General features: G+C 45.4%; 1 protein-coding gene across 5 annotated transcripts; it reads left to right on the top strand.

The window, feature by feature from the left end:
* The first annotated feature begins 3,801 nt into the window (after window positions 1-3,801).
* Window positions 3,802-25,873, top strand: LOC122113496 (bcl-2-like protein 2). 5 transcript variants are annotated; one of them, XM_042686474.1, is made up of 7 exons: window positions 21,208-21,573; window positions 21,928-22,042; window positions 22,775-22,842; window positions 23,130-23,236; window positions 23,708-23,795; window positions 23,884-24,035; window positions 24,928-25,873. In XM_042686474.1, the coding sequence occupies exons 1-7, from the start codon at window positions 21,223-21,225 to the stop codon at window positions 24,965-24,967; spliced, it is 921 nt and encodes a 306-aa protein (XP_042542408.1). In that variant the 5' UTR covers window positions 21,208-21,222; the 3' UTR covers window positions 24,968-25,873. The 5 variants fall into 5 exon arrangements, with proteins under 5 accessions (XP_042542411.1, XP_042542410.1, XP_042542408.1 ...); XM_042686475.1 differs by having other exon boundaries at window positions 23,884-24,067; window positions 24,127-25,873; XM_042686478.1 differs by lacking the exon at window positions 21,208-21,573 and adding an exon at window positions 21,697-21,781.
* The last annotated feature ends 1,443 nt before the right edge of the window (window positions 25,874-27,316 follow it).

The raw sequence follows: 27,316 nt of genomic DNA, 5'->3' as shown, positions 1-27,316 counted from the left end.
AAATCTAGGACTTTGGATTTTTAGTTTTAGTGAGAGCTTCTGAGAAGGGCACAGGATCGGCTACCTTCACTTGTATTAACATGTGAAGTATCTTTAATTTTTGCTAACTTGCCTATTGATCTTTTCTTTTTTCTTCATTTTTTTTTGTGCCAGTCCTGGGGCTTGAACTCAGGGCATGGGCACTGTCCTTGAGCTTTTTATAGCACTTTCAATATGCTAGGTAAGGTTGTAAGAGTTTTCCAAATGTTAACTCAGGAAATGTAGCCATCACAAGATAATGTTATTATACTTGCTTTACAGATGAGGAGAAAGAGACAGAGAGATAGATACAGAGAGAGACAGAAGATTATAAACGTGCCCAGGATCGCATAGCTAATTGCTGGGGAGCTGGGTTTAGGACCTCAGCATGGCAATTCTAGAGTTTACTCTCACAAATTTAGTTGTGTATAAGATTTAAGGGGTGGGGCTGGGAAGATGGCTCAGTGGTAGAGCGCTTGCCTTGCATGCCTGAGGCCCTGGGTTCGATTCCTCAGCACCACATAAGCAAAAAGAAAAAAGCCGGAAGTGGAGTTGTGGCTCAAGTGGTAGAGTACTAGCCTTGAGCTGAAGAGCTGAGGGACAGTGCCCAGGCCCAGAGTTCAGGCCCCACGACTGGACCCCCAAAAAAAAAAGATTTAAGGGGTGGTAAAGTGCTAGCAAAAGAGCTCATGGACAGTGCCCAGGCCACAAGTTCAAGCCCCATGACTGACCAAGAGATTTAAGAGGTAGAGAATGTGGCTTAGTGGTAGAGTGCTTGCCTTTTATGCATGAAGCCCTAGATTTGATTCCTTGTTACCACAGAAACATAAAATCAATAAAAGGAAAACTAACAACTAAAAATTATTAACAATAAAATATTTAATGATAATATGTTCATTATGAATGTGTTCATTATGAAGATATTAACATCTAATCATAATATGGAAAATATAAATAGGAATTAAATGATTAAAATGAAATTTCTAATTTTTTAGGTGGTACTGAGTTTTGAACTCAGACCTCACATTTGCTAGAAAGGTACTCTACCACTTTAGCCATGTCTCCAGATGCTAAATCTCTAGATTTAAAACAGGATAATTTATCCGAAAAATCACAGGTAGCTAAATTGGAAATAAGAAGAGAGACATATATTGTCTTATAATTGTGCAGTTCATCCCTGCTTGCATTTTCACAGGAGAATTAAACATAACAATGCTGTTTGGACAGAACTTTTTTTCTTTTTCTTTTTTATGTCAGTATTGGTCCTTGAATTCAGGACTGGGGCACCTCTTTTTAGCTTTTTTTGCTCAAGGCTGTCATCTTACCATTTAAGGCAGTCCTCCAGAACTGGTTGTTTCCGGTTAATTGGGAATAAAAGTCTCATAGATTTGTCTGCCTGGGCTGGCTTTGAACTGAGATCCTCACATCTCAGCTTCCGGAGTGGCAAGGATTACAGGTGTGAGCCACAGGAGCTCAGCACCAGGAGTTATTTTTAAAATTATGTTGCTGAGTTTTATTGTCTTATTGAAACATAGTTATAAAATCTATGAACATGGGCTAGGTGCCAGTGGCTCACACCTGTAATCCTAGCTACTCAGGAGCCTGAGATCTGGGGATTACAGGTGTGAAGCCAGCCTGGGCAGGAGACTCTTGTCTCCAATTAATAAAAAAAAAAAAAAAAAGGTGGAAGTGGTGTTGTGGCTCAAGTGATAAGGTGTTAGACTTGAACAAAAGAGTGCCGGGACAGTGCCCAAGTCCAGGGTTCAAGCCCCAGGACCAGCAAAGATAAAATAAAGTAAAATCTATAAACATATTCTCTTCATGGACTATAAAATAACCATACACTAGTTAATGTTACAATCAAGCAGTTTAAAGATCCTCCTTGCTTTGGTAAAGTAACAGGTCATTGAAGTAAAATAGATGATATTTAAAGCCAGCCTATATGGCCTCATGTTTTATAGTAAAGGCTCTGTTGCCTTGTGTACAGGTTGAGATGCTGTTGTTTAGTTCTGTGGTGTTGGTCTGAAAAAAATCTTAAGGCATTATAGCACTGGTCTACATATTAGCTCTTGGTCCAATAGCTCTATTCTTTTTGTTGGTTTTTTGTGCCAGTCCTGGGGCTTGAACTCAGGGCCTGTGCACTGTCCCTGAGCTTCTTTTGAAGCTCAAGGCTAGCATTCTACCACTGAGCCACAGTGCTACTTCTAGCCTTTTCTGTTTATGTGGTACTGAGGAATCAAACCCAGGGCTTCATGCATGCTAGGCAAGCACTGTACCACTAAAGCACATTCCCAGCTCATCTCTTCTTTATTTCTAAAACAGCTATTACAATAATCATCAAGCATCTGGTTTCTAATACTCAATAATTGGCCAGAGGTGTGGATTAATTCAGTCTATATTTAGTGCAGCCTATTTTGCAGATATAAATGAGAATAAAACTCAATTCTGGCTCTTCAAGAACTTAATAAACAAAAGAGAAACAAATATATTAGGGTCTTCTAAGGTATTTACTTGAAGTGAAAACCAAAAGGTATTTATTTCAAGTAAATGTCTTAGAATAAATCAGGATTACAAATGATAGCCTAGCCAGGTGCTGGGTGGCTCATGCCTGTAATCCTAGCTACTCAGGAGGCTGAGATCTGAGGATCCTGGTTCAAAGCCAGCTCGGGCAGGGAAGTCCATGAGACTCTTATCTCCAATAAACCACACAGAAAACAGGAAGTGGAGCTGTGGTTCAAGTGGAGCTGTGGTTCAAGTGGTAGAGTGCTCGCCTTGAGCTGAAGAGCTGAGGGACAGCGCCCAGGTCCAGAGTTCAAGCCCCACAATAAACAAAAAGAAAAAAAAAAAAAGATTTGGCTTCTTTACCTATCATAAGGTAGAAGGAGCACTAAGGCTTCAAATGGAGACGTGAGCAAATGGAAAGGAACCATGGAAAAGAGAACTGGGTTGTCTCTTCCTGGCCTTTGGCTAGTGATCTCTCCATATGGAGCTGAAGGAATTGCTTGCTCCAAGAGTCCAGGGGTGAAGCTACAAGGTCACAATGCCTGAGTGCTTTCATGTGGATCTGTTGTTAGACTGCTCCTGGCCCTCTCAACTGCCCTGTATAAATATATTGCCATGCACAAATAGCACACATACATAATCAGTAAAGATAAACATTAACTTTGGAGGGCGACATCCACAGCTAGTAGGGAGTGGGTAGAAGTGTGTGTGTGTGTGTGTGTGCGCGCGCGCGCGCGCGTGTGTGGGTGGATCTTTGAGCTTTTGTTACTTTTTTTTTCCATCGTGAGAATATTGGTGTATTGGATTAAAAGTAAATTAAATTTGCAATCGGGTTGCAAAATAAAATAAGAGTACTGCAAAAAACTGTGAGCAATCCAAGTCCGGGCCCTCTGATGCCTGGCTGAAGTTTAATAATTGCTCCTCATTTCCAGGCACATAATCCGGGGTTTAAAAAGTTCAACAAGTGCAAAGGAACAGCGAAGACCTTCCGATATACTGGATTTGCTCCGGAATGTTCTCAGACCCAGGGTGCTTTCTTCCGAGCAGCCTCGATGCTCAACCGCCCAGCACAGTCCGCAGTGCCCTCTAGGTCCAGCCTCTCTCCGCCTTCAGCGGCCCTCTCCTCCCGAGCTGTGGCCCTTCCTGGGCCCGCGTCCCAGCCCCGCCCCTCTCTCCGGACGCATCTCTGGGCCCCATCATCACCCGGCGCCGGGCCCTCCCTCCTGCCCCCCCTTCTCCTCCCTCCTTCGTTCCCTCCCTTCCTCCCTCCCTCCCTCCCTCCCTCTCTCCCTCCCTCTCTCCCTCTCTCCCTCCCTCCCAGCTCCTGCACCAGGAAACGGCCGGATCCCGGCAGCGGCCTGACCCGTGAGATCCCTAAACCTGGCCGGCGGGCGGGGTTGGAGACCAGCTGAGGGTGGGGGTAAGGGAGGAGCTGGGCCTTGGGGCCGCACTGGTGGGGGGGGGTGGGGGGAGGGGGAGCCGGGAGTAGAGAAGGTGCCGGCCGGAAGCCCTTGGCCCTGGGTTTCCCGGGAGGACAGTCATTAAACATGGATTCGGCCACACAGCTGGTAGAACGTTGGGGGCAGGGGCCCAGTCCCAGGAGTTCCCAGCCCTTCCCAGGCCAGATCTCGAGCCCGGCCTTCTCCACCGAGTTCTGATCTCTCCTTCCTCTTACCAGGGCTCCACGCTGGCCAGGAGGATGAAAGGCCCCAGCTGGGGGCTCCTTGCCACCAGCGCTGGGTCCTAAGAGCTGCCATCCAGGCTGGGTGAGTGTCCTCTTTATGTCTGTGTCCCGTGCAACCCTTGGCTTCTCCCACCTTTCTCTTCAGCTCCTGTCTCCTCCCCATCTTGTGCTTCTGCCAACATCTTTCTTTCTTCTGGGGAGGCCCTAAGTCCCTTCCTGGAGCCAAAACAGGGTGCACTGGGGCCGGGGAAAAGGGAGCTGGTATTATGAAAGGAATCTTAAAATATCCTAAAAATAAAATTCCCTCTATTTACATTTAATTTGGTAGATAACAAAGTTAGTGCCCCCTCTCCCCCTTCCGGACCTACACACGACTTTAATCCTTTTCCTTGCTGGTCCTTGCCCAGTGAATGGTCTCTATGAATTCCCTTTCCTATCTCTTTGGGTTGGTCAAACCAGAAATAAATATCACTTCTGGGTCTCTGCCCAGAGTTTCCATGTATTCATGCCAGTCTTCATCTTTGCCCCTTTCAGCTGCCCGGATGGCGACCCCAGCCTCAGCCCCAGACACACGGGCTCTGGTGGCTGACTTTGTAGGCTATAAACTGAGGCAGAAGGGTTATGTCTGTGGAGCGGGCCCTGGGGAGGGCCCAGCAGCTGACCCACTGCATCAAGCCATGCGGGCAGCTGGAGATGAATTTGAGACCCGCTTCCGGCGCACCTTCTCTGATCTGGCAGCTCAGCTGCATGTGACCCCAGGCTCAGCCCAGCAACGCTTCACCCAGGTCTCTGATGAACTTTTCCAAGGAGGCCCCAACTGGGGCCGTCTTGTGGCCTTCTTTGTCTTTGGGGCTGCCCTGTGTGCGGAGAGTGTCAACAAAGAAATGGAACCACTGGTGGGACAAGTGCAGGAGTGGATGGTGGCCTACCTGGAGACACGCCTGGCTGACTGGATCCACAGCAGTGGGGGCTGGGTAAGAAGCTTCTCCATTGCTGCTCTGAACATCTCTCTGCAAAGCTGGTCTCCAGGGGGAGAACGGGGGTTCTGATTGGAAGCTGGGGCAGCTGTGCTGGGAAGGAGGCATGGGGGCTTGAGCGCCCTATTTAGGTGGCATCAGACTGGGAGGCCCTGTGCTGCCACACAGTAATCACTGGATTACTCATGGTCCCAAGCAGCGGACCAAATACACAGTATTATACACAGTACCCACTGAATGCCTACACAGAAAAGGTGTTATACCTTGCTACGTGGCATGGGTGGTGGGAAGGGCTATGGAGGGGGTGGTGGTGCTTAGTCTCAGCAAAGGATAGTAGTTCTGAGCTGAATTATTTTTTGCTAAGGATGGGGGGGGGGTTTCACTTGAGGCAGTAAGTGCAAATAGGCCAGGCACCCTGGGAAGATGGGATGTTACTGGGGGGGATCAGAGCTTTGGCTGAAGATGAGCAGGGTGTGGGATAGTGCTCACAGTGGATGGAACTGGAACTCTTCCTCTCCTCTTCTCTCCACATTTTCCTCTCCTGATATCCCTTTCTCCTTCTTTCTCTTCTACTTCCCTTCTCTCCCACAGGCGGAGTTCACAGCTCTATACGGGGACGGGGCCCTGGAGGAGGCGCGGCGTCTGCGGGAGGGGAACTGGGCATCAGTGAGGACAGTGCTGACGGGGGCCGTGGCACTGGGGGCCCTGGTAACTGTAGGGGCCTTTTTTGCTAGCAAGTGAGAGAAAGTCTGGGGCCAAGTGTGGCTAGGTGTGGCTGGGGAGGGAGGGGGGCAGGAGAGCAGAGACAGAACAAAGAATGCCTTTGGAACAAGTGGGGTGGATGAATGGTCATGGAGCAGGGAAGGGCAGGGAGAAGGAAGGTCATGTGTGAGGGAGCTGAGCAAGCCAGGCAGGTGGCTGGAAGAATGAGCAGGAGATATTGGGGAATGTTTTAAGAAGGTGAGGGTCTAGGAGACAGAACCATTCCAAGATTTGGGAGGGAGAAAGGGGGAATGATCAATAGGGTGCTTTATAGGATGGGCACATGAAACCACTTGGAACTTGCTTCACAACTCCGAGGAATTGTGCCTCCATTGGCTGAGTGGGATTTGGGACCCCAGAAGGTGCATCCCTTTGGAATGGAAGCTTGGTGATCAGGTGATTGGAAGAGGTGGCCATGGCTGAGGGCTGCTTGGACACGTGTGCATGTGCACGTGTGCTCCTGTGCATGCTGGGCTGTTTGTCTAATCTGGTGATGGTAGGATTCTTCAAAGAGAAAACATTCCCTCTTGCAATGGCAAGAACAAGAAGGGATAGTTCTTTGCCCTTCCTCTCCCCACGCTTCCCAGCCTTGTTCCCAGGCCTCAAGGTTGAGGGAGAAACACTGTATCCAGACCGAGGACTCTGGCACCTCTCTGCAGAAAATCATTGGCAGGGCTTTGGAGAGAAAAGCTGTTCTGCAACTGGCCTTGTTCCTTCATCATCCCCTCTGTGTGCATCTTGCACTTGCTGCTGCCTCCTGGGCTGATTGAAGGCAGGGCTGTGGAGCCTGGGTGGGTGGAGGCTTTGGTAGCTGGACCTGCCTGCCACCCTTCCCTCCCACTGGGGCACAATGGTGCCTAAAATGTTGCCTATTTGGGAGACCTCTGCACCTACACTTAAACTCTAAATTGGGGCTCTAAGTTTTCCTTTTGAGGGTGTTAAGCTCAAAACTCTACATTGGGGCTCTAATTTTCCTTTCACGGGTATGGGCATAAATGCTGATCTAGAATACAGTCTGGGTCCTGCATTGTCTCAGTGAGATTGGTGATGCCTTGAGAGGAACTTTCCAGCTCTGAGCCCCATGGGTGTGATGGTGACAGGTATTCCATTACTGGCCTATTCTTTGTGGTGGGCTTTGGTGCTGCTTTATCAGGGGCCAGGTGTATGGGTTCTAGAATACCTAGAAGCATTTTTATATTTCCTTTGAAGCCACCTTGTTTGCATTTATATTATTTGTCTCTACTTCAGAGTCTGAGGACACTAACTTTAGAACTTAACAGTCCTCTAGAACAAATCCAGATTATAGCTTTTTCTTTTGAGGGAGAAATTCACTCCAAATGCAGGCCCTGAGCCAGACCTCAATGCTGCACTTGTCAAGGTGCTCAAATTGCTGCTCTCCAATGCTGATTTCCTTCACAGTGCTCTAGAACCCTGCCCATGGTCCTGAGCACTGATCAGCTTAGCCAGACCACGGTTGACTTCTTGGGGATTTTTCCCTTGGTCCTAGAATGTGGCATCCTAGTCGTGCTTGCTAGAATGTGGGACCAAATTGGCCTCAGGTGTTTAGTCCAGACCTTTGCTTTTGAGAGAGGGCTGCACTTTTTAACGGTATTTATGGGGGAGGTGGTTAGACTGCATGAGCCACTTGGTCTGATATTGAGTATGCTGAACCATAAACTCAGAGCCGGTCTGTGGCAAGCAGTTGGGGTGGGGGAAAATCTCTGACTTGCTCAGGACAAACTAGGCCAGTGGTTTTCAAACTGCTTGGCAAAGCCCCTAAGTATCCTAGGGGTTGCGCCTCAGGAGTCCTTGGGGAGGTAAAGGGGTGGGGGGCGGGGAGGTGAGCAGACTGGGCAACTCGCCCTTAAAAAGAACAGCTCCCCTTGTAGCTGTGTTACCTATCGGGGTTCAGGGTAAGATTTTATTTGCATTAAGGGGTTTGCCGCTGAAAGACATTGGAAAACCACTGAGTAGGCCATCAGCTCCCCCAGGTCCAGAGCAGATGCTTCTCCCAACCCTCCACCACAGGACACCAATCCAGTTAGCATTCCTGGGGGCCTTCAGACGTGAGGAGAAGCAGGGACCAGGGTGAAGTTACTGAAATGTCCTGTTTTGAGGCCTTCACACCTGGGTGGAAGAAGAGGCTATTTTCTGAAAGGGGAAAGGGCTTGGTCTGTATTCCAAGAAGCGTAGCTTAGATGGGACCACAGTGGGCAGTTTTGACCTGTTCTGCCCTTAATTTGAGGGGCAATGGAAACCCCAGAGACTCTTCTGTCAGGGAAAACTAGAGACTCTCTTTCAGAGCCATATAGTTTCTTGGGATTAGCTCTTGGCCAAGAAGGCTGAGTATGGCTCCCAATTTTTAAATCCATTTCATTTTTATTAAATGAGGGAAATAAATATAATTACCATTTTTAAAGATTACATAGATGGAGAGGATGTTTCTTGCTCTCCAGAGCCCAAAGGGACAAATAGAGACTTTGCTTAGGCCAAGGAAGGAGCGGAAGTAGGGCAACTCAGTCCTGCAATTATTAATCCCACTCCCCACTTATTCTAGGGCATACATACACTATTTTACTTTTTTAAATCATAAACGGCAGGAGAAGAGATTTGGTTAGTTTAGAAGAAAAGAAAAGCTCTATAAATATAAATATATATTCCTGTATTTTTATTTAATAATTTATAAATACCAAGTTCATTTGACTTTTATTTTTGTGTAATATGTAATGGTGATATTAAAAAAAATAAATAAAGCCCAGAAATTTAATGAGAAGGACTGCACAGGGTTTTGTGACTTCTATATGCTTTAGCCTGGGGCTAGAACTTTGCTTAATACAATCAACTCCTCCTGATCTTGCTGAGCAACAATTAAAAGTTATAGGGATTCGGGAAAGTGTTGAGATTTAAAAAACAATATTCTACTATCCTCCTCCCCTGGTTGAAATCCCAGAGCCCAAAACTCCATCTATCCTGACCTAAACCCCAAGATAGGTAGATGTGTGGTAAACCCCAAGACAGGTAGATGTGTGATACTTTGAGATGGACACAAACAACTATGAAACAAAGGAAACTTATCAAAAATATTTGCAGATCCCAGTTGGAATCCAGCCTTTTGTTGGAAGTGTGTGGTGATCAGCAGTTCCCTCCTCCCCGCCAATCTGGCAAAAAATGGGAGCCCCTGCTTCCTTGCTGTAGTTTTGGCCATTTTAATGAAAACTGCTGAAATTTGTGGAAGCTACAGGATTATTCAGTTCATCTCCTGTACCTTTAGTCTAGGATCACAAAGTCATGTCTGAGCAGGTCACTGGTGGCACACTCCTATAATCCTAGCTACATAGGAAGATTGCAGTTAGAAACCACCCTGGGGGGCTGGGAAAGTGGCTCAGTGGTAGAGCGCTTGCCTTGCATGCTCAAGGCCCTGGGTTCGATTCCTCAGCACCACATAAGCAAAAAGAAAAAAGCCAGAAGTGGCGCTGTGGCTCAAGTGATAGGTCGCTAGCCTTGAGCTGAAGAGCTGAGGGACAGCGCCCAGGCCCAGAGTTCAGGCCCCATGACCGGACCCAAAAAAAAAAAAAAAAAAAAAAGAAAGAAACTACCCTGGGTAGAAAAGTCTATGGAAAATCCGGGTGCTGGTGGCTCATACTTGTAGTCCTAGCTACTAAGGAGGCTGAGATCTGAGGATTGCAGTTCAAAGCCAGCATGGGCAGGAAAGTCCTTGAGACTCTCTCTACACTAGACTCTTTCTACACTAGAAAACAGGAAGCGGTGCTGTGGCTCAAGTGGTAGAGTGCTAGCCTTGAGCTGAAGAGCTGAGGGACAGCACCCAGGCCCAGAGTTCAAGACACATGACCGATAAAAAAAAGTCCATGAGATTCTTATTTTCAGTTAACCAGCAAAAAGTTGGATTGGGCTCAAATGATAGAGTTCCAGTCTTGATGGAGGAAAAAAAAAGCTAAATGAGAGCATGAGGCCCTGAGTTCAAGCTCCAGTATTGACACCAAAAGAAAAAACAAAACAAAACACATAACTTCACAAGATTAATGATAATAATAATAATGGGAAATACTGATCTTTTAATAATTAAATTGGCCTTTGGGTTTTTGTGTTGTGAGGAATGTAATTTCTTAGAGGAGCTCATGTTGCTTTTCCATTCTTTTTTCTATAGAAATATCTACAGTGGGGCTGGGGATGTGCCTTAGCTAGCATGCATGAAACCCTGGGATCGATTCCTCAGTACCACATACACAGAAAAAGCTGGAAATGGCACTGTGGTTAAAGTGGTAGAGTGCTAGCCTTGAGCAAAAGCAGCTCAGGGACCAAGCCACAAGACTGGCCAAAAATTTTTTTAAAAAAATAAATCTATTAGTGGAAACTATAGCAAAACCTGAGTGACTTGATGAACCTGGCACTAGGAGGAAGAGAATTAGATATATTTAGTGGTGAATACTGTCTGGTTTGATAGCTAATGCATTTGTTTCTACTGCAGTGTACTTAATCAAATATTTGGATTATATTTGCCTAGTTCCAAAAAGCTCTTGAAGCATCTTACTATAATACACAAAAGAAAAAAAGCAATGAGAAGATACATGTTTTTAAAGTAGGGATAAAGAGTAGATTGAAATATAGCAAGATAAAGCAAAAATTAATACACAGAAAAGCATTCTTAGAGTTGAGTATAGTGGTACATGCCTGTAATCCTAGAACTAGGGAAGCTGAGGTAGGAGGATCTTACATTCAAGATCCAGCTTTTTAAAAAGATGAGACCATCTTTTTTAAAAAAAAATTATCCTAGGGGCTGGGAAGGTGGCTCAGTGGTAGAGCGCTTGCCTTGCATGCCAGAGGCCCTGGGTTTGATTCCTCAGCACCACATAAGCAAAAAGAAAAAAGCTGGAAGTGGCGCTGTGGCTCAAGTGGTAGAGTGCTAGCCTTGAGCTGAAGAGCTGAGGGACAGTGCCCAGGCCCAGAGTTCAGGCCCCATGACTGGACCCCCCCCAAAAAAATTATCCTATAAATACATGAATTCAGATCTCACCATCTTGGCAATTGGAAAACAATGAGATTCATAGTCCTCATAGTGATGAAAGCCTCTCAAAGGAGGGCAACAAGTTTTGTGGTTTTTCTGAGACAACACTTAATATAGTAGACACCATTCTCTAACACCACCTAACACTAAATATGATATTGAGTTTTATCTATATAACTGTTTTCTCTAGAAATACTAACTGGGGAGTCTGAGAGTCAAGTTTGTTCTGTCAGGCTTATCATAATTTAACTCAAATATGCTTTTTAATGGTCTGATTTAGAATATGGCTAAATTTTAGACTATCCAGAGGGATGGATGTATGGTTTCATTTAGACAGTTCTCTATAAAAGCCATTTCTCCAAACAGCACTTTTGATCAAATCAGGCAACATTTATGGTTTCTGGTAAATGAGTAGATTGTAGATAATTTTTTTTTTTTTACTTAATAGCAGATTCTTTGAAAACTTAAACATACTGGAACCAGGAGTCCATGGCTCATGCCTGTAATCTTAGCTATGCAGGAAGCTGAGGTCTGAGAATCCTGATTTAAAATCTGAAAGACTCTTTTATTTTCAATTAACTAGCAAAAGCCAAAAGTGGTGATACAGCTCAAATGGTAGAGCTCCAGCCTTGAACAAAACAGATGAGTGAGAGCACAAGCTCATGAAACAAAGCAAAACAACATAATATACTGAGGTGTGTTTCATTTATCATTAATTTCTAGAGCAACTATCTAAGTGTCTTCTGTGTGCTAAGCACAGTTCCAGGCACTGAGGTGAAGGGAGCAGACAAAGACCTGTGCCTGTACATTCCTTCCATTTTACTGACCAAAGTGAAGAAATTTCATGTTAGACTAGAAACAGAAACACTTGACTGGAGGAGGATGGAAATAATTTTTAATTTTTTTCTTCCTTTTTTTGCCAGTCCTGGGGCTTGAACTCGGGACCTGAGCACTGTCCCTGAGCTTTTTTGTTGTTGTTTTTTGTCGCTCATGGGGCTCGAACTTTAGGCTTGCAAGCTGTCTCTGAGCTCTTCAGCTCAAGGTGAGCAGTTTACCACTTGAGCCACAGTTCCATTTCTGGTTTTCTGGTGGTTTATTGTAGATAAGACACTCAAGGACTTTCCTTCCTGGGCTGGCTTTGAACTTTGATCCTCAGGTCTCAGCCTCCTTAGTAGCTAGGATTACAGGCGTGAGCCACCAGTGCCCAGCTTCCCTGAGCTTCTTTTGCTCAAGACTAACACTCTACCACTTGAGCCCACAGAGCTACTTCCAGCTTTTTCTATATATGTGCTGAGGAATCCAACCCAGAGCTTCATGCATACTAGGCAAGCACTCTACCACTAAGCTACATTCCCAACCTAGATTTAATATTTTTAAGTTAATTTACTTCATTGTTGTTATAAAGGTGATATACAGAGGGAGATTACAATTACATGAGTTAGGTAATGAATGCATTTCCTTTCGTATGGTGTCTTCTGTTCTCTCATTCTCTCCCAGTCTCTTCCTCCTGTTTCCACCCACCAGTTGTAGAGCTTACTTTCATCATTGTCCAGTGAGCTCAACTACTGCACTCTTTCCCCTTGAGTTCTGTACCCTTCCCCCACCCTAGTAGATTTAAATTTTAAATTGAATGTTCAGAGAAGTGCTCAACGTTACTTTGAGTAAAACCATGAAAAATAAAGTTGGAAAGACATATATAAGTGTTTACGGACAAGGAAAGATGCTTTTATACTTACGGAGTAAAAAAAGTAATATTAGTGAGAAAACATGTATAGTACGATCTTACCTGGCTAAAACACATGTGTGCTCTCTGTATATTAAATTTTTGGGTTTTCTTGTGTGTGAATACCAGAGCTTAAACTCAGGGCCTCGTGCTCTTGCTTTTCCACTCCCAGCTAGTTGAGCCATACTTCTAGTAACAACTTTTTGTTTTGTTTTGTTTTTAATTAACTTACATTAGTCATAGGGGAGGGATTCCAGTCCATACCTTATCTTGAGAGTCCCCACCCACCTACAGAGTCTATATTTCTTCTTCCCCATTCCTGTTACTGATCAATAGCTTTTCTTTAAATATGCCCTCATATATACTTACAATGTGTTAATCAGCCTCTTTTTTCCCCTCCCCTTCTTCTGAATTTGATTTATGCTCTATGTTTAGCCATATAAATTATATATATATGTGTATATGTATATATAGGTATACACACATATACACATACATATAAGTAGAACATAGGACTTTTTTTGTTGCTATGTTGTTGGTTATAGGGCTTGAACTTTGGGCCTGGGGACTGTCCCTGAGCTCATAAGCAATTAGAGTCTCACAGACTTTCCTGCCCTGGCTTGCTTTGTATCTTTGATCCTCAGATCTTAGCCTCCTGAGTAACTAGGATTATAGGTATGAACCACCGGTGCCAGCTAATTGTTGTTTTGAACTTGGCTTGTCTCCCTTAGTATGATGTCCTCTAGTTGTATGCATTCATTTTCCTGCAAATGACATGATTTTGGTTTTGTAGCTAGCTAGTGCTCTACCACTTGAGTCATGCCTCAAGTAACTTTTTTTTTCTCCTGGCTAAATGGAGATATGAGTCTCTTGGGGTTGTCTTCCCAGGCTGGATTCAAACTTAAATCTTTAGATCCAAGCCACATGAATAACTAGGATTATAGATATGATAGATATGAGCTACCCAGTGCCCATCTGTATATTCAGAATGTAAGAAGGGGCCGAGGATATTTTTGTCAAGGTCTTAGTGATTGTCTCTGGGTTGTACATTTCTTTTTTTTTAGTATTTTCTGATTTTGTGTGTGTGTGTGGTACTAGGGTTGCTAGGCAGGTGCTATACCACTTGAGAACCATGTCCCCAGCCCTTTTCCTTTTTAGTTCTCTTTTTAAAAAAAAAAAAAAATAGGGTCTCTTGTACTGACCAAGCCAGCCTGAATCTTAGTCTTCCTATTATCACTTCCAGTGTAACTGAGATGACAGGCACTGAGATGAGATCTTTCAAACTTTTTTGCGAAGGCTGGCCTTAAACCACTATCCTCCTGAACTCTGCCTCTTGAGTAGCCAGGATTACAGACATTAGCTCCTATGCCTGGTGCATTTTCTGATTTAAAAAAAAATAATGAACATAAATATTTATTACAGTATATTGAAACAAGGTTTTCAGATTACCTAGAAAAAAACAATCAGAATGAAAATTAAGCAGCGGCACATTCACATTTACATGACTGCCCTTCTTTTATGCAAGGGTGGATCTAGGGAGTTGATATAAGCAAGACCAGACAACATGAGAATATAAGTGGGATCTGCTCTAAAACAGGTAAGTAAATGACAGATGTTCCAAGGTCCTGTATCAGAACTGTCCAATGAAATAGAAAGCAAGTCACAGATGTAATGAGCTCATAAAAAAATACCAAAACAAGCTGGGCCTCAAGTTTTAGGCCAGCCTGAGCTCTGTAGTGAGACACTATTTCAAAAAAAAAAAAAACAAAACTACAAAAACTCTATCAAGTTTTAGTAGTATTAGTTCATTATATTCAAAATAGCATTTTAAGCAGGGTGCCAGTAGCTCATGTCTGATTTACTCAGGAGGCTGAGATCCGAGGATTGGGGTTTGTTTGAGTCCACCCTGATCAGGAAAGTCCATGAGACTCTCTCTTTTCTCCAGCCAACTATCAGAAAGCCAGAAGTGGAGCGGAGAGTGGTACAGTGCTAATCTTAAGCAAAAAAGGTCAGGAACAGCTCCCAAGCCCTGAGTTCAAGCCCTAGGACCAGTGCCAAAAAAATATAAAACATATAACTAATTTTCTTTTCATACTAACCCCTCTAAATTCAGTGTGTATTTCATCCTTTTAGCACATCTCAAATAAGACTACTTACTCATGTTTCAAGTGCTCAATTGCCACAAATGACTAGTGGATACCATATGAATGTGGTTCTAGATCACAGATTACTCACTTGTGAATATTTCAAAGTAGGTATTAAAAACAGGAATGAGGGCTGGGAAGGTGGCTCAGTGGTAGAGCGCATGCCTTGCATGCCAGAGGCCCTGGGTTCGATTCCTCAGCACCACATAAGCAAAAAAGAAAAAAGCCGAAGTGGCACTGTGGCTCAAGTGGTAGAGTGCTAGCCTTGAGCTGAAGAGCTGAGGGACAGCGCCCAGGCCCAGAGTTCAGGCCCCATGACCAGACTCAAAAAAAAAAAAATTAAAAAAAAATAAAAACAGGAATGAGCCGGGTACCTGCCTATAATCCTGCCTATAACTGCTCAAGAGACTAGCCAGCTCTGGCTTTAAAGTCCTTGAGCCTCTTATCATTAGTTAACCACCAGAAAGCTGGAAGTAGGGCTGTGGTAGAGCGCTTGCCTTGTATGCTTGAGGCCCTGGGTTCGATTCCTCAGCACCACATAAGCAAAAAGAAAAAAGCTGGAAGTGGCGCTGTGGCTCAAGTGGTAGAGTACTAACCTTGAGCAAAAAAAGCTCAGGGACAGTGCCCAGGCCCCAAATTCAAGTCCAGGACTGGCACAAGAATAAAATAAAATAAAAAATGAGAATGAAACTACCAAGAAGCCAAATACCTTTGTGTTATCTACTGACAAAACTTTCCCCTCCTGGACTCAACTGGAGAAGTCTTCACCTGGTTTGAACTCAGAACCCTACACTCTTACTTGGCTTTCTTAATTACAGCTGATACCCTGCCACTTGAACCACCTCCAGCCCAGCCTTTGCCCATTAATTTAACTCTCAACTCTATTGATCATTCCCTTCTTGTTAACACATTTTGGCCTCTTCAGAGGCATATCATTGGAGTTTCAGTTTTTCCAAAACATCCTTGTCCTTTACTTATAAATGTTCAATTTAAAGATAAGTATAGCTGGGCGCTGGTGGCTCACACCTGTAATCCTAGCTACTCAGGCTGAGGATCGCAGTTCAAAGCCAGCCTGGGCAGGAAAGTTCATGAGACTCTTATGGTTCAAGTCCATGAGACTCTTATGTGGTTCAAGTGGTAAAATGTTAGCCTGAGCTGAAGAGCTGAGGGACAGCACCCAGGCCCAAGTTCAAGCCCCACAGCTGACAAAAAAAAAAAAGCTAGAAGTGGTAAAGTGCTGATCTTGAGCAAAAGAAGCTCAAGGACAGTGCTGGGCCCTGAGTTCAAGCTCCAGGACTGGCAAAAAATAAATAATTTTATTCTCAGAGGAAAACATGATAATATTCTCTACCTCAACAGGCAAGACATTAAATAGGATCAATTAGCATTAATAGAATACAAGGTGATAGGCAAAGGGAATACAAATATAAATAAGTTGGTGTCTAATAGGGATTTTATAACTAATTATTTAAATATCCTTTTAAGTGTATTTATTTCTTTTGACAAATAATCATTCGTGCATTTTAATAAAAATTGGAAGTGCCAGTGGCTCCAACTGTAATCTTAGCTACTCAGGAGGCTGAGATCTGAGATCACAGTTTGAAACCAGCCTGTGCTGGAAAGTTCTTGAGACTGATCTCCAATAAAGTACTCAGGAAAAGCCAGAAGTGGTCAAGTTGTAGAGTGCTAATCTTGAGCAAAAGAAACTCAGGGATATGGGCTGAGAAGGTGGCTCAGTGGTAGAGCGCTTGCCTTGTATGCTTGAGGCCCTGGGTTCGATTCCTCAGCACCACATAAGCAAAAAGAAAAAAGCTGGAAGTGGCGCTGTGGCTCAAGTGGTAAAGCGCTAGCCTTGAGCTGAAGAGCTGAGGGACAGCTCCCAGGCCCAGATTTCAGGCCCCACGACCCCCCCCCCCCCAAAAAAAAAAAAAAAGAGAAAAGAAAAAGAAACTCAGGGATAGCGCCCAGGCCCTGAATTCAAGCTCCAGGACTGGCTAAGTTAATTTTAAAAAAATATCGATGAATGTAGAAAAGTTGTAAGACCATTTTCTCCTCCTCCTTCTGCTCTTCCTCTTCTTCCTCTTCCCCCTTCCTCTTCTTTCTCCTCCCCCCTCTTCTTCCTCCTTCTCTTCCCTCTTCTTCCTCCTTCATTCCTTTCCCCTCCTCCCCCTCATCTTCCTCCTCCTCCTCTTCTTCTTCCTTTTTTTTTGGTGTGTGCTGGTACTTGGGCTTGAATTTGGGGCCTGAACTCAGGTTCTCATGTTCTTACTCATCTTTCTTGCTCACAGCTCTCTGCCAGTTGAACTGTGCCTCTAGTCCAGCATTTTGCTAGTTAGTTGGAAATGGAGTCTCTTGGACTTTTGTTCATCATCTTTCACTTTGATAAATGTATTTATTTACCTTTTAGATTACTTTAGAACATATAAACACCAGACCACTGTGGTTCCTGGCTGTAATCCTAGCTAGTCAGAAAGCTAGTATCTCAAAATCTATTCAAAGCTGGGCAGAAAAAAAAACCCCAAAACTTCAAGACTTATCTCCAATAAAGGAGCAAAACGCCAGGAGTGGAGGTGTGTCTCAAGTGGTTGAGCCCCAGCCTTGAGTAATAAAACTAATTAAGAGTTCCAGAGACTGAATGCAAGCCACAGTACTGACACACACACACACACACAAACACACAAAGGATGTAATTGTGTTGGAATTTGTAGTCTTTTCCCAGTTTTCAGTATCATACATCATGGTGCGTTTTGTTGTCTTGTTTTTTTTTTTTTTTGCTTTAAAGCAGACATTATGTTAGCTTTGTTCTTAATTTTGAAAGCTGGCTTTTAACTCCCTGCATACTTCCTATTAGTTCCATACTTGAGAAAGTTCTTTAACTCTTTTCTCACCTAAAAAAGTTTATGATTTGTTGGACAAGATGCTACTGGCCTAAAATCCCAGAACTCCAGAAGCTAAGGCAAGAGCCTCTTAAGTTTGAGGCTAGCCTGGGACTACATAGTAACCATTTATTTTCTGAATAAGAAAAAAAAAAACACAAAGTGGAAAAATAATTATGGTTTTGGAAGTATTTACTTCATAGAGTTGTTATTAGGTGAGAATTCAATGAGATAAAATAAGGAATCATCTGTTATGAAAACAAGTGTTTAACAAAAATAGAATTCAGAGGCATTTAAAAATCACATTTGCAGGAAATGGAGCTGTGGCTCAATGGTACAGTGTCATGGCCCTGAGTTCAAGCCCCACTACCAGCACACAAAAATAAAAAATTCCCCAATAAAAACCACATGTTCTGGGCTGGGAAGGTGGCTCAGTGGTAGAGTGCTTGCCTTCAGCACCACATAAGCAGAAAAAGCTGGAAGTGGTGCTGTGGCTCAAGTGGTAGAGCGCTAGCCTTGAGCTGAAGAGCTGAGGGACAGTGACCACACCCAGAGTTCAAGGCCCCATGACTGACCAAAGGGGAAAAAAAAAAAAAAACCCACATGTTCTTTAACCACATTGCTTAAATTCAGTACCAGAAAATTTATGCACTCAAATCTTGATTGGGATAAGATCAGTACAGAAGACCTTTCTTCCAGGGAACTCGGTCATTGAGAGCTTGTCTTCATACTAAATAAACTTCAGTTCCCTCGGATTACTGAAGCTGAGATGGCTGATGGATGTACAGCAAAATTTTAAGTGATGGACAATTCCAGGTAAGGAATTGCTTAAAAAAAAAAAAAAGTGGAAGTGAGGGGTTGTGAGAGTAAGAAGTGCTGCTGACTTTTTTTTTGCTATTAGGGATCTCCCCTGGTCTAAATTCCCCTGCTCCAACTATGCTTTCTTCTGGCAGCAGTACTGGGGCTTAAACAGCCAGCTAGGCAAGCACTCTTCTTGAAACACAAACATCAGCCCTTGTTAAACATTTTGTTTGGGTTCATATCCATTTGGGTCTCAAACCTGTCCCTTGTTTTGCCTACAAAACTCTCTTGCAGATTTTTTTTTCTCCAGTACTGAGTTTTTAAACTCAAGACCCAGAACTTGCTAGACTGGCCTGGCACTCTATCACTTGAACCACACCACTGATTATGGTTTGTTTGGTTTGAGTTTGGGTTTTGTATGCCAGTACTGGGGTTTGAACTTAGGCCCTTAAGCTCTTGCTTTTTTGCCCAAGGCTGGCCCTCTACCTCTTTAGTTACGCCAATACTTCCAGCTTTTTCCCTGGCTATAATAAGACTGGGACTTTTTAGCTCATCTGGCTTTGAACAGAGATCCTCACATCTCAACTTCTTGAGTAGCTAGAATTACAGGTGTGAGCCACTGGTGCCTGGCTGATGATACTTTTTTTTTTTTTTGTTGGTCATGGGGCTTGAACTCTGGGCCTGAGCGCTGTCCCTCAGCTCTTCAGCTCAAGGCCAGTGTTCTACCAGTTGAGCTACAGCTCCACTTCTGGTTTTCTGGTGGTTTATTGAGATACGTGTTTCATGCCGGGGCTGGCTTTGAACCGTGATCCTCAGATCTCAGCCTCCTGAGTAGCTAGGATTACTGGCGTGAGCCACTGGCGCCCTGCTTGATCTTGCTTTTTGAGACAGGGTTCTGACATCTTTTCTGCTTCTGCTAGTCTTCAACTGTAATCTCCAGCATCCCAAGTCGCTGGGATTGTATGAATGCAATGTGAGAGATCCTGCCTGTCTGCCTTCCTTCTTTCCCTCTTTTTTTGTTGGTCGTGGGGCTTGAACTCAGAACCTGGAAGCTATCTCTAAGGTCTTTTGCTTAAGGTTAGTGCTCCACCACTTTGAGCCACAGCACCACTTCTGGTTTCCTGGTGTTGTTTCCTGGTGTTAATTGGAGGTAAGAATCTCATGGACTTTCCTGCCCAGGTTGGCTTTGAACCACAATCCTCCATTCTCAGCCTCCTAGCTACGATTACAGGTGTGACCCACCAACGCCTGGCTTACCTTGCTTTTAAAGTGTGTAGGATCCCTACTTAAATGTGGCATCACTGTCTCCCCCCGAGCCAGGTCTCTGATTCCTCAGAGTTCAGATGAGAACCTGCTTGGGGAAATACTAGAGTCTGAAAGGGCTTAGAAGCTGGGGCATTGCAAAAAATGAAAGGTAGCACACAGATCTCCAATCAGTGTACCTTTCAGTCAGTAAACATCCAGTAGTAGGACACTATGTGTTAGGTATATTATCTTACAGAAAGATTTTGGCCCCTCTTGTGCAGTACTCTCCACCTAGTTAGGAAACAGGAAGCACAACACAAAACGGTTAAATAAGCAGTAGAGATTAGAGCCACTGGTGTCAATACAGGAGGGCAGGAGGGTGGAAAGCTTCGCAGGAGATGATGCCAGGACTTGCAGTGGTCTGATTAAGGGGCGCGACAGCATGCACACCCTGGATGCCAGATAAACAACGGTAGAAACAACTATTGCAAAGTAGCCATGTCCTGGTATCTGAAGGCCTGAGTAAGGAGTGCTGACGACTGGCTAGAAAAGGTGAGCCAGTGTGGTAGCAGCGCAGACTGGAGGAGTGACACTGGAAGCCGAGAGATGTGAAATGACATTCTAGACTAGATCCTGTGTTGGGGGAGGGGCCCGGGGGCCACAGGGGACAAAGGGAAGAACCAGGCTGAAGCCCAAGGCCTCTGCAGCACGACAGGATGCCGGACTCACGACCGGTAGGTCTCAGTGTGGTTTGGGAGACCAAGTGGAATGTAGTGCGAGAAAGTCGGGAAAGGGACGCTCTCTCCTGGAATTCAGAACTTGAACTTCCGGCAACATCCCAACTACAGGTGCTTTTCTGGGTAGGGGACCAATTTCCGGAAATCTCCGCCCAGTTCCGAGCCTCGTCTTCCTAGTAGCTCATTATTAGCCAGCAGTAGGACCAAGATGGCGGCTCCCACTTAGCGCTGACTGGTCATGTGACCTCGGATTTTCCTAGGTTTACGCCCCGCAGGCCGTTCGGGCAAGGTTCACCTGTCATGCACGCTGTTAACCCTTCGAATTTCGCAAGCTAGTCGACATGTAAGACTGGACTACAAGCGGTGAGGCGATGGGAAGATTGGCCCACTACAGTCCTACTCAGGGACCAATCACGGAGCGTCCTATATTTCGTGGGCCCGCCCGCAGGCGGGGAAGAAAAGAAAGTGTCGTCACAGCGTGGCCGTATTGTTACCTAAGGACTTAAAGGAGGTGGGACTAGTGTTGATTGACAGACAGATTTCCCCTACCGGGATTTGAGAATTTGGCGCAGTGCCCCGCCTTAGAGGTGGGGTCTTATCTGATTGCCAAGTAATATTCCCCAATGGAGTTGTAGCTTGGAGTGACGGGCAGGCTGCTTGACTAATGAATCCTCGGCGTGGCCGGCGCAGTTCTCCAATCGCCGGGCGGCGGGCCCCAGTCTGAGCGGCGATGGCGGCGGCGGCGGCGGCGGCAGCGGCAGCGGGGGCTGCGGGCGGTCGGGGCTCCGGGCCGGGGCGGCGGCGCCATCTTGTGCCCGGGGCCGGTGGGGAGGCCGGGGAGGGGGCCCCGGGGGGCGCAGGGGACTACGGGAACGGCCTGGAGTCTGAGGAACTGGAGCCTGGGGAGCTGCTGCTGGAGCCCGAGCCGGAGCCCGAGCCTGAAGAGGAGCCGCCCCGGCCCCGTGCCCCCCCGGGAGCTCCGGGCCCTGGGCCTGGCTCGGGAGCGCCTGGCAGCCAAGAGGAGGAGGAAGAGCCGGGACTGGTCGAGAGTGACCCCGGGGACGGCGCCATTGAGGACCCGGTGAGGGAAGGAGCGCGAGCGAGCAAGCCGGCGGGCCGGGTCACGGGAGGCCCCGAGCTGTGGCGAGCGGGAGGCAGGCTGGGGGTGGGGTTGGGCGGGGAATAACGTGGCTGGGGCCGGGCGGGGGCCGGGTCCTGGATCTCCACAAGAGCCTGCCTCCCTCGACGGATCGAGCGTCATGGGTGCCTAGGGTTGCTCGAGAGAGAAGGTAAGTTGCTTTTCTTTTAATTAGGACCTCGCGTGGGGCGAGGGAAATGGCCGAGCCTGGCTGCGGTGGGCGCCGATTTGAGTGCACGGCAGTTCCGACGTTGGTGCCTCTTAAGCTCTTTTGCATGTCCTCTCCCCTCATTGTAGGAGCTGGAAGCGATCAAAGCTCGAGTCAGGGAGATGGAGGAAGAAGCTGAGAAGCTAAAGGAGCTACAGAACGAGGTAGAGAAGCAGATGAACATGAGCCCACCTCCAGGCAATGGTGAGTTAAACAGGCAGTCGCATACGCAGCCCTGGTCCCTGGGTTGGAAGGATGGTGGGGAGCGCGAAGAATGTAGCAATTAGATTCTGGGGACCTTGGGGCTGCTTGTTTGAGTGATTACTATGCAGGTGCTTTGGTCACAGCCCATTATGTGTTCCACTGACCTTTGTGAGACAGCAGCTATGTTTTGGTGGTGGTAATCTTGTTTCCCTTTGTCCCTTTTATAAATGTCTTTCTCTTTGTTCTTGCTCTGCCTCTACCCTTCTTGGGGATCTTGCCAGCTAGCATTTGACCTTCACGTCTACGTTTTTTTTTTTTTCCTCTTCTGTTTTCTTTTTAATCTTGTTGGACATTCTTTAATTTGGACTCCTAAGAGAAAGAAGTGTTGATGTAAGGGGCTGCTTTAATCTAGAAATGGAACCTTAGCCTATTTAATTTCGTTCTTTGCTCATTGAGGCATTTCAGCTAAAGCTATTTAGTAGGAATTTGATTTACGGCGAGGAAGTTGCTCTATAGTTTCCTATTGTTTTTCTATGATGTATTAATTTTTCAGATGTTCGGTGAGAACCTACTACGTGCTAGGCACTTTCATAGGTAATGGGCATAGAAGCGAAGGGGACAGACTCAGGTCTGTTGACTGTGTTTATTAATAGCAGTAGTGAGAGTGGATGTATATATATTGATCAAGTAGAATATATGCTTATTTGCAAAATTGTTACTTTTCTTTCAAAGCTGGCCCAGTGATCATGTCTATTGAAGAGAGGATGGAGGCTGATGCCCGCTCCATCTATGTTGGCAATGTATGTATTAAGGCTTTTACTTGGTTTAAGGGGACAGTCTTACTTTGGGGAGTTAATGATCTTGAATATCTCCAGGGTAGGTGGCAATTTGGGTGTTGGGGGAGGCGGTAGGAGGTAAAAAGTAATGAAATGATCACAATGGGGTTGGAAGAAAAACAATTACTTATTTAGAGAAGTGTTTTTGTCGTGGCCTTTGTATATATAGATGGCCCACACTAAGGGCTAGGCAGGGATTTGTTGAGAAATAGGAGTTTGCCTAGTACCTGTGAAATGTACTTTCTCCTTAGGTGGACTATGGTGCAACAGCAGAAGAGCTAGAAGCTCACTTTCATGGCTGTGGTTCAGTCAACCGGGTTACCATACTTTGTGACAAATTTAGTGGCCATCCCAAAGGGTAAGTAGGTAATTAAGTTGAGGTGATTTTAATCACAGTTTAAAAATGATATTTTGTTTTCTCCTGGTGTGCTGGACATTGAGCCCAAGTCCTGTGCATGTTAGGCATTGCTTTACCACAACTCACAGTAATAGTTTGATTTATGTTGAGCTGTAATTATTATTAAAACAATCAGTCTTTGTCCACTAATATTTGTTAGTGTTGCTGTGTATCGGGTTATATGTAAATGCCTTCAGAGACCTGATAATAAAATTGAAGACTAGCTGTGGGTGGCCTAGTTTTGTAATCTTCCAAGATTAGCTGGAAGTTTTGGTTAAGATTTTTCATATAAAAAATTAAATGGCTAAGAAAAAATTAAATGGCTAAAAAATGTGAACATGCATTCATTCTAGCAAAGCATGTGGGTAAATTGCATTTAACCTGTGTGCTAAACTCAAAACTGTCAGATAAATTAGCAGTTTCTCCTTTTAGGTTTGCATATATAGAGTTCTCAGACAAAGAGTCAGTGAGGACTTCCCTGGCCTTAGATGAGTCCCTTTTTAGAGGAAGACAAATCAAGGTAAGTCTGGAATTTGGCTATTCTGGCATTACCTGCACTCTCCATATTGACACTGAGGCTTTCTGTTGTATCTATCCCTTAATTTCAGGTGATTCCCAAACGGACCAACAGACCAGGCATCAGCACGACAGACCGGGGTTTCCCACGTGCCCGCTACCGTGCCAGGACCACAAACTACAACAGTTCCCGATCTCGATTCTACAGTGGTTTTAACAGCAGGCCCCGGGGTCGCGTCTACAGGTCAGGATAGATGGGCTGCTCCTCTCCCCCCCCCCCCCCCCCGCCCCCCACTATCCCTGTATGCTTCATTTTCTCCTGATCTGAGAACCCTGCCACCCTTCCCCTCCCCTTGGTCTCCAGGGACTTGGTTTCCTGCCTGTTGCAGGGTGAGGAAGGTAGCTGCAGGCCAGGTCAGGAGGCCAGTTTCATCCTTTTCTGGAGCAAAAATTGGTGATCAAGGCTAATGTGGTCTGAGAGGTGCTTTCTCCAGCTTTCAACCCCTCCATTCCCCCTCCTCCCCTTGGGAATTGCTGGCTGTGAAGATATTTATACAGAAAGTTAGTGAGAACTGGGCTTCAGAGCAATGAAAGCACTGCTGGGATTTTGCTACTTTCCTCAGAGTTAGGGAGGGATTGAGGTTGGAACCTCCCTTGGAAGACTACCAGAGGCTGTGGAAGGATTTTAAGATATTCTTTTAGTTGAGCCATTCTTTGCAAGGTTAAGTTTATCACTGGGCCTACAGTGGTGTCTATGTTGCTTTTGTTTCTTTCTATTTAAGTAGATTAGGTTTATAAACCTTGGTTTTTCATAAGATAGGTTTTAAGAGTGGTGGAAGAAAACTGGATTAACAATGGGCCTTTTTTCCTTGCTCCTCTATCTCAGATGTACTTTATTGCCACTGTTTGGCAAAGTACTGTCCCCCATTTCATGTCCAACTTCATCTACCCATACTCTATCCCCAACCTCATTTTTCAGATGTGTCGCTATTTCTGAGATTGTGGAGTTTTAGGGTACTTGAAAACTGCCATTCATCCCTTCCCTGACAGTAACTGGGGCAAGGGCCCACGGGGAGGGTCTTGTGCTGAACTATCTAGTGATCATGTTAACACTTAACTCTCCTTCTTTCTTCCAGGGGCCGGGCTAGAGCGACATCATGGTATTGCCCTTACTAAAAAAAGTGTGTATTAGGAGGAGAGAGAGGAAAAAAAAGAGGAAAGAAGGAAAAAAAAAAAAGAATTAAAAAAAAAAAAAGAAAAACAGAAGATGACCTTGATGGAAAAAAAAAATATTTTTTAAAAAAAGATATACTGTTGGAAGGGGGGAGAATCCCGTAACTAACTGCTGAGGAGGGACCTGCTCTGGGAAGTAGGGGAAGGCCCAGGGGGTGGGTCAGGGGGCTGCTCATTCACTCTGGGGATTCGCCATGGACACGTCTCAACTGCGCAAACTGCTCCCCATGTTTCCCTACCCCCTTTATTCCCTTGGGGGCTGCTCAAGGGTAGGTGGGCTTGGGTGGTAGGATGGTTTTTTTTTTACCCAGGGCTCTGGAAGGACATCAAACTGTTCTGCTTGTTACCTTCCCTCCATCTTCTCCCTGCCTTTCGCAGACCCCACCTGCCTGCTCCTGTCCTGCCAGGTCTACCACCCACCCCACCCCTCTCTCCGGCTCCCTGCCTCTCCAGATTGCCTGGTGATCTATTTTGTTTCCTTTTGTGTTTCTTTTTCTGTTTTGAGTGTCTTTCTTTGCAGGTTTCTGTAGCCGGAAGATCTCCGTTCCGCTCCCAGCGGCTCCAGTGTAAATTCCCCTTCCCCCTGGGGAAATGCACTACCTTGTTTTGGGGGGTTTTGGGGTGTTTTTGTTTTTCAGTTTTTTGTTTTATTTTGTTTTTTCCTTTGCCTTTCTTTCCCTTTTATTTGGAGGGAATGGGAGGAAGTGGGAACAGGGAGGTGGGAGATTGGATTTTGTTTATTATTTTTTTTTTTTTAGCTCATTTCCAGGGGTGGGAATTTTTTTTAAAATGTGTAATGAATAAAGTTGTTTTGAAAATAAAAACTGTTCTGGCCTTTTGGGTGTAAGAATTACCTGCCTGTTTTTCAGATTGCACATACTGTTAATTCCCACCATAGGGAGTAGGGTTTGGGTGGGGAAGTTACCACTTGCAGATTAAGGAGTAAGAGTTGCAAGTAGCAAGAATGTTACCTGTTAGGATGGTGGTCTAGTTTCTGGAGTTTAGTAAAATAATAGCCAGATTAGAATGTACAATCGTGTGTTCCCTGTACAAGCAAATAAGCCATTTATACCTACCTTTTTTTGTTGTTTGTGGTGGTAGTGGTCAGTTGTGGGGCTTGAACTCAGAGTCTGGGTGCTGTCCCTGAGCTTTTCACTCAAGGCTAATTGTTATAGCCTTGTTATAGTCTCCACTTCCAGTTTTCTGGTTGTTGGATGTGAGTCTTTGGGACTTTCTGGCCTGGGCTGATTTGAACCACGATCCTCAGCTCTCAGCCTCCTGAGTTGTTAGGATTACAGGTGTGAGCCTATAAATGTGACACCCTACATTTTAAGGCTTTACAATTGGCTTTTTTTGGGGGGGGGGTCAGTTGTGGGGCTTGAACTCTGGGCTTGGGCACTGTCCCTGCGCTCTTCAGCTCAAGGCAAGCGCTCTACCGCTTAAGCCACAGCACCACTTCCGGTTTTCTAGTAGTTTATTGGAGATGAGTCTCACGGGAGCCGGGCGCCCGTGGCTCTTGCCTGTAATCCTAGCTACTCTGGAAGCTGAGATCTGGAATGTCCATGAGACTTTTTTTTTGGTCGGTGGTGGGGCTTTAACTCTGGACTTGGGCTCTGTCCCTGCGCTCTTCAGCTCAAGGCGAGCCCTCTATCACTTGAGCCACAGCACCACTCCGGTTTTCTAGTGGTTTATTGGAGATGAGTCTCACAGACTTTCCTTCCCGGGCTGGCTTTGAACCGAGATCCTCAGATCTCAGCCTCCTAAATAGCTAGGATTACAGGCGTGAGCAGCTCCCGGCTTGTCCATGAGACTCATCCCCAATAAACACTCAGAAAACCGGAAGTGTCGCTGTAGCTCAAGTGGTAGAGTGCTAGCCTTGAGCTGAAGAGCTGAGGGACAGCGCCCAGGCCCAGGGTTCAAGCCCCACAACTGACAAAGTCTCACGGACTTTCCTGCCCAGGCTGGCTTTGAACCACAATCCTCAGATCTCAGCCTCCTGAGTAGCTAGGATTACAGGCCTGAGCCACTGGCACCTGGCTTAAGTTTTACAAGTGGTTAGGTTAGCCACTTTTACTTGATTTCCCTTAAATTCTAGTGTCATTGGTCTTAAAAGTCTTGGGTACTTTATCATGCCCCAGCACAAGTTATGGTTGATTTTTTTCATTACCTGTAGGGTTTCTTTTAACCTCATCATACTTCACCCATTTATTTACTTGTTCTCAGAGTATGATAGTAATCCTCTGCTCCCTGACTTCATTACTCAGTATTGAACTTGGCCTTATGCTTGCTGAG

The sequence above is a fragment of the Dipodomys spectabilis genome, unplaced genomic scaffold, assembly GCF_019054845.1.
Source record: "Dipodomys spectabilis isolate Male_0828 unplaced genomic scaffold, ASM1905484v1 ptg000097l, whole genome shotgun sequence".
In the NCBI taxonomy this organism is placed as follows: Eukaryota; Metazoa; Chordata; class Mammalia; order Rodentia; family Heteromyidae; genus Dipodomys; species Dipodomys spectabilis.
This window is presented reverse-complemented; position numbering and strand designations above follow the sequence as displayed.

Bases quoted from the DNA above. Each gene is read 5' to 3' on its own strand.
- LOC122113496 (XM_042686474.1), top strand. From the start codon at position 21,223: ATGGCGGCGGCGGCGGCGGCGGCAGCGGCAGCGGGGGCTGCGGGCGGT. The intron at 22,843-23,129 runs GTATGTATTAAG...CTTTCTCCTTAG, and splicing joins GCTCCATCTATGTTGGCAAT to GTGGACTATGGTGCAACAGC. The intron at 24,036-24,927 runs GTCAGGATAGAT...TCTTTCTTCCAG, and splicing joins CCCCGGGGTCGCGTCTACAG to GGGCCGGGCTAGAGCGACAT.